General features: G+C 26.5%; 1 protein-coding gene across 5 annotated transcripts in view; it reads right to left on the bottom strand.

Annotated features, from left to right (window-relative positions):
* The window catches only part of LOC109597565 (C-type lectin 37Db), a 37681-nt gene extending 28028 nt beyond the window's left edge, over positions 1-9653 (bottom strand). Inside the window, exon 1 of one of the 5 annotated variants that reach the window (XM_020013290.2) lies at positions 9070-9653. In XM_020013290.2, coding sequence (XP_019868849.1) covers positions 9070-9169 — 100 coding nt within the window. In that variant the 5' untranslated portion in view covers positions 9170-9653. The remainder of the gene's footprint in view (positions 1-9069) is intronic. The other 4 variants (XM_020013291.2, XM_020013292.2, XM_020013293.2 and 1 more) reach the window with 4 other exon arrangements.
* Positions 9654-12048: the final 2395 nt, after the last annotated feature.

The raw sequence follows: 12048 nt of genomic DNA, 5'->3' as shown, positions 1-12048 counted from the left end.
TGAGGATTATCATCGAATGGAAAATGGTCTTACGGATTTTAATCGTATGGAAATTGATCGTATGGAATTTGACACACGTACAGAAACAGATGTTAGACAACATTATGGTTATTTATTGAGACGAGTGATGTGTTAATTATTTTTAATTTTCACCAGTACTATCAAGGACAATTTTACTAACCTACTCTTGAAAATAAACTATTAATTAAAATTTCATTTCCTTTTAATCTATGAATCTACAAGTACACTGACGGTAGATTACGCACTTCTGCTCAGCATCCATAAATACTCATTCATATGAAACATTTTTTATTGTTTTGTATTTGACCCATTTGTGTTGTCTCTAGCTGAATTTAAATTGGCCATTGTTATTCCTTTGTACCTTCGTTCGCCAACAAATTGAGCACATCCCACTATAAATTGTTTTAAAATGGGAAGCTAATAAGGTAGCTTTGCATACTCCAATATTGAATTACAAAGTGAGCGTAGGCCAACAATAGGAATTATGAAATCAAGAAATTGGAGCAAAAAATTCACTACAATTTGTATCTGGTGTTGCGAACTAAATCATGTGGTTACAAATGCTGACTATAAACTAACTAATAATTATTTTACAATGTAATTATTATCACAACTATAATCGTTAAATTTCCTTGCTGGCAAATTATCTTATATTTATAATTGTTTGTTGTCTAATTTAAAATAAATGTTTTTTTGTCCTTTTTATCGATATTTTTAATAAAAATTATTTAACGCATTTTTGACTTATAAATCAAATTCTAAGATTCAAGTTTTCTGTGAATCATTAATTTTTTTTGTTGCTTAATTTGTTAAACTTATCAAATTGTTGTGTGTAATTATTTTCCACTTACAAAAACATTTAATATTTACCAATCATATAGTCAATTAAAAATAAATATACAAATGTATATGTTTTATGTGTAAAGAAATAATGTGGAACAGCCACTAAAATTTTATTTTCAACAAGATAATGACCCGAAACACACTTCAAAATATTTGAAGCAGTGGCTTTTAAGGGAAAAAATTAATGTTATGAACTGGCCATCTCAATTACTCGATCTAAATAAACTTCATTGAAAACTTATCGGAGATAGTGAACAACAAAATAAGACTAAAGAGTATCGAAAACAGCAAGATTTATTCACGGTTCTGCAAGAGTCCTGCCAAAATATGGATCCAAATATTATTGACCATCTGTTACTTTCAATTTAAAAAAAGTATCTGGAAGTTACTCATAATAATGTGAATTTTACAATATATTAGTGTAGAATTAATTAAAACACTAATTACAAATTATTTGCAGTAATAAAACTTTAAACAGCATAAGTTACTCCACTTTTTTCCAGTCCAAAACAAATAATCATCAGTAAAATTAAACTCTTTATTTTTTTATTGTTTAACTATGTAATTATTAAATTTATAAAAGGAAGTTAATTTTCAATATAAATTTTTTGAACTTAATAATAGGGACAAAAATTATTTGGGTTTTAAAAAGGTTGCTCTACTTTTTGTCAATACTGTATGTACATACACTTAAATAAAAAAATTTAACTTATTATTAAAACAAGTTGTTTTTTTGCCAAATATGTATAAAAACTTATTCAATAACAATTTAGGACATCATAAATTAAAGGAGTGCTAAATTCTACGTAGGTTATTGTCCTCCACAGCTAGACTAGTTTTAAATTTATTCAGTTCTTAGTATCAAACTAATGTCCTTTATATTTTAGTTAGTCACAATAGATTTTTGTAATGATTTAATTAAAATAAACGAATTAATATGTATGACTATACTAATGTCTATCTAAGTCAATTGTTATGCCAACAATATTGAATTTGATAACTATTGTAAATATGTATTGAGTTAATGTATCGTATTCAACGACATTTAAATTAGAACTACTTAACATTTAACTGCGAAATAAAAATATGATAAATTTTACCTATGCAATATTCCCTAATTAAATATAATATAATTATATATAATTTAATTAAATTGACAGCAGTGACAGGTGGCAATTTTGAGCTAACTAGAAAACAATAGATTTTATTATACATTAACAAATATAGAATTGCTTTCGATAACATTTTTTGTTACAAGGCTGAAAAGTTGGTGATTTTCATTATTCGACAACATCTAAAATATGCCTATAATGTTTGAAGAACAAATTGTAGTAAAAAGTAGTACAATTTTTCTTCAAAAGTTACTTCTTAATAAATTAATATATATTTGCTGAAACTTCCATTAAAAGCAATGATGATGAGAAGACAAGCACAGAAATTGAAAAATGATTAATTTTTTACAATATGCAATATTCCTACTTATTTTGTACCACTCCCATTAATTTAATACACGTATATTTATGATTAAATTAAATTTGTATACCCATTTTTAAATTTTTACTCCACATTACCTCCCACGTTCCTTTTTGATCCAGTTAGCAATGACATCAGTTTAAGTTAAACTAGAAAATAATAGATTTTATTGTAAATTAACAAATATGGAATTGCTTTCGATAATTTTACTTCAAGGTTGAAAAGTGGCGGTTTTTCATGAATCATGACACCATTTAACAAATGCCTATAATGTGTCTAGAACAAGTTACAAATATTTTGCATTTATTGTAACAAAAAAATAATTAAAAAGTACTTTTTTTAAAACTATTTACTTTTTATTAGATATTTGTTATTTAAGTAAAATTTGATACGTACGTAATTAACGTTTTATAAAAGGAAAATCTAGTGAAAGTGGTCGGAAAATAAATTATTGAAGAATTATAGATGTTTAATACAACAGACTCTAGACTGAATCTAACTTTCACAATTTAAAATGTGTGGACCCATGATTCATTTCCAACATAGATTCTGATACATTTGACGTTATTAATATACTTTTATAAATTCGCAGTTCCGGTAAGTTTGCCAATATAAATTTACTAAATGTACTTATGCAATGAAACGCAAATACCTTCATTTAATTAACCCAAATAGATCAGTATCTGTAATTTAATCACAAATATTCAATTACAGGATACTGTAAATTACTGTAGTTATATTTATATGAGCTTGGTACCTTTTCATTTTACACGTCTATTGTTACAGACCTGATCATTTATCCACAATGCCAATTTAACTTTAGTGTTACGCCACTGGTAATTAGAGTTGAATGAAAGTATCTATGTAATAATAGGAAACGGATTGTGTTTAGTGAGCTGATGCTGACGATAATTATGAGAACATAAAATTGATAATTGTCTTTTATTGCTAAAACTTTTTCAATTTCGATTGTAACTAATTAACATCAGAACTTAATTACTCAAATTAATCATTATTTAAAGAATTTGGTGCATTAAGAATACTTTATTTCAGGAAACTGATTGATTTAACTATTTTATACTTGACAGGTGTAGAAAAGAACAATTCTAAGTTTTTAGCTTGCTCCATTGTCCTTGACAATTTCAAGATGCCTCAGATCCGTAATGATTTAAAATTTTCAAAGTTCAATGCCAATCATAAAACTACAGAGGTCTGAAAAAAAATTCAACAAATAATTTTAATGAACACATAACAGAAATTTAAGACATGTGGGAGATATATTCATTGTTTATGGTGGATAATAATTAAATACTGATGTTAAATGTCAAAAGCTTTTTCTTAACGAGTAATAATGATTAGTACCAAATGATTTTATACAACCTGGAATATGATTATTAAATTTTTTTTAACCTGATTGTAACAAAACGTCTGAAAAAGATTGAATAAATATGGGAACACCATTATTGATATTAATTTTAACTTTGTATGGTATATATTTTACAGTTATTTATTAAAACTGCAGTTATATAAGCAACCAATTTTATTAATAGATCTTCTATTAGTATTTGATAATAAAAATATTTATGTTTTTGGGTCGCTGTCTGCAAAATGGAAAGTGTCCGGAAGAAATCTTCAAACTGGTTTCAATTTGAATACTCAGTATATTAGATATAAATATACATGTCTGGGAATGCATTTCTAATCAATATTGGAAGATTTTATGAGCTGAATATTAAGATTATTTTATTTGGAAAGAAATATATAAAGAATTTAAACATTTTGTTTTTAAATTAATTATCGATGTTTTTTAACAAAAAATTAGATATTAATTAAAAAAACATTTAAATATAAAATCTTATTTCATTAAATTTTCAAAAAAAAAAATATATATTTTTTAGAATATTTAGGATACAGTTCCAAATATTTTTATGGATCTGAGGTACAATTTTTTTTAATTATTCTAGTTCCGTTGGTGCTGTATGTGTATAAAAAATCTTAAAAACTATATATATGGTACTCCATTGCTTTGCCTCCTAACAAAAATTATTTTTATAATTATTATTATATATTATTTTATTGGGAAAAAAATATATGAAGAATTTAGACATTTTATTATAATGGTTTATGAAGCCCACAAAGTGAATTGCCTTTAAATGAATTATCGAAGATTTTTTAACAAAAAATTAGATATTAATTAAAAAGACAATTAAGTATAAAATCTTATAACTCATTAATTTGTCTTCAAAATTCAGTGAGTACAGATTATTTCAAAAGTAAGAGAACCGATTCTTGGGTTCCTTTTAAGAAATAAAATTATATTAACAATTTCAATTTGGTAATACAGGATAAAATTTTCAAAAAAATATTTTTTTCAGTGAGTACAGATTATTTCAAAAGTAAGGGAACCGATTCTTGGGTTCATTTTAAGAAAAAAAAAATATATTAACATCCTCAATTTGGTAATACAGGATAAAATTTTCAAAAAAATATTTTTTTAGAATGTGTTGAATACAGTTCCAAACATTTTTATGAAACTGAGGTACAACTTTTTTTTAATTTCTTCTAGTGACTTTTGTGCTGGATGGGTACAAAATATTTTAAAATAAATGGTACGCCATTGTTTTGCCCCCCAACAAAAATTATTTTTATAATTATTTATATTGAAAATTAGTTTCTAATAGGAAATTAATTCATATGTCTAGTTTTCATTTAAAAACTTGTCACCTAATTACAGTGATTCACTAAATTGTCCCAATTCTCAGTAGTAAATCATTGTGTGATTTTCATTCTAAAAATTAGACCGCAATATTTAAATTAGATTCCATATGTCAACAAATGTAGAAATTTCTCATAATTATTCATAAATAGTAATAACTATAAAAATGACTAAATCATTACAATTGACAAAATTGGTCATTAATCGAATTAATAGTAGTGTAGAGTTTTGACACTGTTGAAGTTTAATTTGACGCAATTTGAAAATGTTAAGCACGATTGAAGAGAAATCTGCGAGGCTAAGTACTATTAAAAACAATTAACAAAATCGTAAGTGCTGAAATGAGCCAAGAGATGTTATTTTTAACATTACCGCATGTATTCAGAAAATACACCTATTCAATGAATGAACATATTGCAACATGTTTTATGTTTGATTTTTTATTGAAACAATTAGTTTTAGAAACTGACTTTTTTACTATTAGTGTTACACAATTTTTACAAATCAATATATATGTTCCAATACATTAATATTTTACTACTCATAAAGATAAAAAACGTGAATAAAACTGTATCTGGTTAAATTCTTTCTTAAATTTAACATTTTGTCAAGTATTTAGGGCGTAGCTTATATTGAAAATTATTAAAGCGTAAACCATTTTCACTTTCTAATGTTACCATGTGTCTGTTCCTTATTTCTAATACTGTAAAAATACTGCGATGATTTAATATCCCTGTAGATTGTTAATCTATATAAGGTAGGCAGATTTAATATAAAAAAATTAGTTCAATTTTTAACTACATACAAGGTTTTAAGATTTATAAGAGTCATTCATATTATTCATATCATTCATATATTCCAAAACTAGTTACATTTTTGGCTCAAACGTGATTTAAATATGCTGAAGAAAATATATTTTCGTTATCCATAAAAATCTATAAAATTGATCATTTTTGCTTGAAGGCTATTGAAACCGGATTTACCAACTAAAATGCGATGTTCAGAAATAATAATACTAATGGCTCACACCATTAAGGAAGCTTTGGGTTTGGCTCATGAGATGATATAGATTCCAGCCAGTGGCGTGGCAGAGGCCAATCAAATTATTTTATTGATGTATAAAGTCATATTTTATCGTGTCTTCAAATTATTAAAGGGCAAACTGAATCGATACGATATCGATATAAAAAATGAAATCAGAGAAGTCACTTTCAAAAAACATAAATGTGAGGTAAACTACATGACTCGTCGATAATTTATATAACTAGATGAACCCAAAATTGAACAAGAATTTTGGTCAAGGACGATACGAACAATATCAGGTTGTTTAAAATAGTATATTTACATTATAAAAATGCATTAAGACTAATTAACACAATACTTTTTTTTTACTTAATTTAGTACGAATTTAGTGATGGAATCGATTTCAATAAAATGCATGAACAACTGACCATTATAAACATAAAAACGCAACCGAATGTGATGCCTTTATAAAAAGCGATACTTTTATTTAATGAAGGTTAACTGCTTTTAAGGCCGAGATTATTAACCGGGCGACTTGAAATCTTCCAATAATTAATTTCATGCTACCTTCAAAATCTAAATACATACTGAATCAAAGTAATTGCTTATTGTAACATAATCATTTGTTACTATTTAAATAATTAATTGCAGTTTATTGTAAGAGAATTCAGGGTAAAGCGACAACAAATGTAAATTTCAGTAATAAAAGTTCATATCCATCCTTTACTGTTTATTTAATTCATTGATAATGTAACATTTTCTATAACCAAATTCGCACTTATTATTATTATTTATGCAAGGTGAAAAATGATGAAAAATGTTAGTAGATGCTTTTTATATACAAGGTATTTCAAAACTAGGGTCAAATATTTAATGGGGTGGTTCTTGGATTCATTTTAAGAATAAAGATGAGATATAAGTGGTATTTTATAATATCTATCTCTATATATATTTCAATGAAATTTGGGAGGCATTTTCTAATGTTTTTTTTTAATTTCATTCTAGCGAAAAACGTCATCGCCGTGAAAAAAAATCAAGAGATCAAATTCCCTCAGAAGTGAATAAGAATAAAGAAAATAATTTTTATTGTTAGAAAAACCAGTGGCGTATCATATTATGCTGTAAAAATATTTAGTTTAAATCCCATATGAACGCCACTTGAAAAAAATAAAAAAAAAATTGTACGTGTTCAGCTGTGTGCCAAATTTTATTAAAATTAGTATCACAGATATTTTTTAAAACATTTCGACAATATATTTAAGACCTTTAGAACATACGTGCACATAAAAATTTCATGATTGAATATTTTATCTCACTTTTGAAACATATCATGATAATATTATTAAACTAATAAATTTATTTTTTTGACAAAAATTAATCAATTTTAATTTTTATTGACATTATTTTTATAATCTGAATTTTACATATACAATGAAGTCATAAAAAATTATCTCTTTCAGTCAAGTTTTGGATGAAATTAGATACCATCCTCGAACAAAAACCCTTTTTAAAATGTGTTAAATAATTTTAGCTATTATTAATTTATTTTGATTTTTATTGACATTATTTTACGATCTGAATTTTACATATACAATGAAGTCATAAAAAATTACCTCTTTCAGTTAAGTTTTGATTGAAATTAGATATCCTATCAAATCATGTTAAGTTATTTTAGTAATTATTAATTTATTTTAATTTTTATTGATATTATTTTTTCATCTGAATTTTACATACAATGAAGTCATAAAAATTATCTCTTTCTATCTAGTTTTGAATGAAATTAAATATCATTCTCGAATAAAAACCTTTTTTAAAATAAGTTAAGTTATTTTAGTAATTATTAATCTATTTTAATTTTTGTTGACATTATTTTATGATCTGAATTTTACATATACAGTGAAGTCATGAAAAATTATCTCTTTCTATCAAGTTTTGAATGAAATTAGATATCATCCTCGAATAAAACCCCTTTTTAAAATATGTTAAGTAATTATTAATCTATTTTAATTTTTGTTGACATTATTTTATTATCTAAATTTTATATATACAGTGAAGTCATAAAAAATTATCTCTTTCTGTCAAGTTTTGAATGAAATTAGATATCACCCACGAATAAAAAGCCTTTTTAAAATATTGTAAGTCTAATAAAATTTTGCCATGAAGTTGACATCGCCATAAAGTTGCCATACGGCACAATGAACAATTTTTTTTATAAAAGAATCTTATGATTACAATTTTGTAAAGTTATTTTTATCAACGATTTATTTAATATGTAGGTGGTCGTTACCATAAAAATCGATATTCCAACATAAAATAGGTGTTTTACAGGTCAATATTTGAACAACAGAAAATACTAGTTTTAGTATCTCGTTTACTTCTGAATGGTTGTCTATGATTATAATCGATGATGGACTTTTTACGACTTCACTGTATAATTAGGCATTAGGGTTATTAAAATTACAATTCATCAGCTTTTAAAAAAATATGTACATTCCATACTTAATTCTATAATTTAGATATCTTCAGAATATACAAAAATACATAAAATAAACAATATTGTTCTTTTTGTTGGTTCATTTAGAGAGTTGAAAATGTATTATATACAATATATTAGTTAATTAAATAATTTTAATAAACAGTGTTTAAGTTGTTAACACTTCATTCATGAATATCAAACTGAAATAGAAGTCAAGGAAATGTTTCTTTTGGAAGCGACCCGTTTACCTTTTAAATTATGGTGTTTTATTAAATTCCAAAGTTGAATTTCGCAACGTAATATCAATATTTTATGCAAGAATTGCACAAAATGAAAATGCAGAATATCTTTAAAACGTCTTAAGTAAGTAAGTAGTAAACATTTTCATAATTATGAATATAATAAAAATAATCATCATATGAAAGAAGACCGGTTACCATAAACAAATAAACAAGTTGTTAGAGGTGCAATAGTACATCTAAATGTGCAAACTATGTTAATTAATTACGCCACATACCACTATCTTTAAATCCATTTTTAAAATTATTACCAGGCGTCCCGTACTGGCACTGTACTGCTAACACCAAAGCAAACAGTCCGTAAATGTGAAAACGCATCTTTTCGACAATGACCGGACGAAACGTGCGAAGTAGATCGGTTGCGTTTGTGTTCGTAAACAGAACTCAGATGTGGTACTGTCCGTCGTCGAGCTCGTGCTCCGCCAACTTCGTCCGTCTAGTGGGAAAGTGAATAAAGCATGTAGGAAAGTGGATTTTGCATACAGGCATACAGCTTTCATTTGTGCGCCGCCACAGCATCGGGCCGACCGTGCTGTCTCTAAGTAGGCCTCACAGGTGCTTAGCATTTTCGAATTCCATAGAATTGATTAGATTTATCGATTGGAATACGGGCGGCGACATTCCGATGGAAACGCAGCCACCCCACCTTCCAGATCTGAATTGATGACACATCTGACACATACAACATCTTGTGCCGATTTAAATTCGTGAGTGACGCGAATAACCTGTCCAATTTTAATTTAATTATGCGATGCCGCAATAAGCAGACATTTTGATTGTTGTTTATATTACCATTTGTTATATAGATTGTTTGGTAATTAACCAACCAACTGTAACATAAAAAACAGTAAAAATAAATGAGTTAATAAAAAACTGTACATAAGTACACATTTTCGTGTTTTGTTTCACCTTTTTCATTCCAGTTTGTTTACTAATTTTATGTTAACTAGAGGAGTGGAATGAGAATGAAACAAAGAAAAATAAAGGCGTAAAATAAATCGAATAAAACGTAGAATATAGAATATAGAATGTAGAATGTATAGTGTAGAATTTAGAGTGTAGAGTGTAGAATGTAGAATGTGGAATGTAGAATGTAAAATGTAAAATGTAGAATGTAGAATGTGGAATGTAGAATGTAGAATATAGAATGTAGAATATCGAATGCAGAATGTAAAATGTAGAATGTAAAATGTAGAATGTAAACTGTAGAATGTGGAATATAGAATGTAGAATATAGAAAATGGAATGTATAGTATAGAGTGTAGAATATAGAATGTTGAAAGTAGAATGTAGAATTTAGAGTGTAGAATGTAGAATGTAGAGTATAGAGTGCAGAATGTGGAGTGTAGAGTGTACAATGTAGAAAATAGAATACAAAATGTAGAAAACAGAATGTAGAATGCAGAATGTAGAATGTAGAATACAGAAGGCAAAATATAGAATGCATAATATAAAATGCAGAATATAGAATATAGAATGTAGAATGTAGAATATAAAATGTAGAATGTAGAATATAAAATGTAGAATGTAGAATATGGAATATGGAATGTGGAAGATGGAATGTGGAAGATGGAATGTGGAAGATGGAATGTGGAAGATGGAATGTGGAAGATGGAATGTGGAAGATGGAATGTGGAATATGGAATGTGGAATATGGAATGTAGAATATGGAATGTGGAAGATGGAATGTGGAATATGGAATGTGGAATCTGGAATGTGGAATATGGAATGTAGAATATGGAATGTGGAATATAGAATGTAGAATATGGAATGTGGAATATGGAATGTGGAATATGGAATGTGAAATATGGAATATAAATAGAACATAGAACATGGAACATGGAATATGGAACATGGAACATGGAACAGGGAACATAAAACATAGAGTATAGAATAAAGTCTGATAAAATAATTATTTGTATACTAACATAATTCAGTTTAAATTACTGTAATTATGGGAGACATTTCCTGCAACTTATTACTTTCTTCCATTAATTTACCTTTAATTTTGATATTTATAATAAATATTTTGTAGTATTTTTGAAAGAATTTAATAACCCGCATTTAAACTATTACACATACGAGGAAAATACCGTTTTAATAATTATACACCTTACACACTACTCTAATAAAATCTAAAATTATATGCCAAGTCAACACTAGTAAATTTATTAATCTATTTGGTATTTAAACAATTTAGATCAAAGCAAAGTAGTAAAATTCCATTCACCACAAATTTAACGTCAAATTAATTCACAGAAACGTAGTGCAGGATAACATTGTCAACAAATTGTTTTAGTTACGAGCGTTTACTACGTCTTAATAGATTTTGAAGAAATTTGATAAAATATCTGCTACGTATAATTAACAATCAACATTCCAATATATTGCTCAAACCATCGAACATGTTATATATCACATCCAAGAAACAATATAATTCTTTTGTGAAGACATAAAATGAGCAATTCAATTCGTCAAATAATCTGTTATAATTATGATATAATAATCTAAGTGGTTGGGATTGGATATTATCCATAATGCATATATACTTATACAGTAGAAAATGCGTTTGACTCGTCTGAATTTAGAGAGAGACATCATGCATGACAGAGACTGTAGAAGTCTGCCCCATAGTAGGAGACTTACTGTATCTATTGTACAATAGATGAGTACATATACATGCAGTCTCTTTCAGGATTCAGATGGATCATCTGTTACATAACTTCTTTTTATTTATTATCTTATATTTAAGAAATTAAATTTAATTTCTCCTAATAATAATTTGTTGTAAATTTAAAATTTTGATTTCATAAATATATTTGTGGATATATGTAAATAGTATTTTTGTGGAGTACCACCTAATTAGGAAATTGGTTCAGATCCAGTTTCTTAAAGACTAAACCTGTAAAAACCGGTATGTTTAAGTAAGTGTGAAGCAATTAAAAATCTCATTAAGTTTAATGTTTAAGTAAGGGTAAAACTAAAGTTTTAAACGATACCGTCCCTTTGGTAGTTGGTAGTTCTCGAAGAAAGTTTAAACTATTTCTCAAAATTATTCTATTTTATTCTTCTATTACATCAAAAAATGTATATATGATTTAAATTATAGGAAAAATAATAATTTCATTTTATTGCTTTCCTACCGATCTACAGAATATTTGTTATCAGTTATTGACATTTTTGACAATGTTAAAACA

The sequence above is a fragment of the Aethina tumida genome, chromosome 2, assembly GCF_024364675.1.
Source record: "Aethina tumida isolate Nest 87 chromosome 2, icAetTumi1.1, whole genome shotgun sequence".
Classification (NCBI taxonomy): domain Eukaryota; kingdom Metazoa; phylum Arthropoda; class Insecta; order Coleoptera; family Nitidulidae; genus Aethina; species Aethina tumida.
The sequence above is the reverse complement of the archived record's forward strand: the minus strand, read 5'-3'. Positions and strand labels throughout refer to the sequence as shown.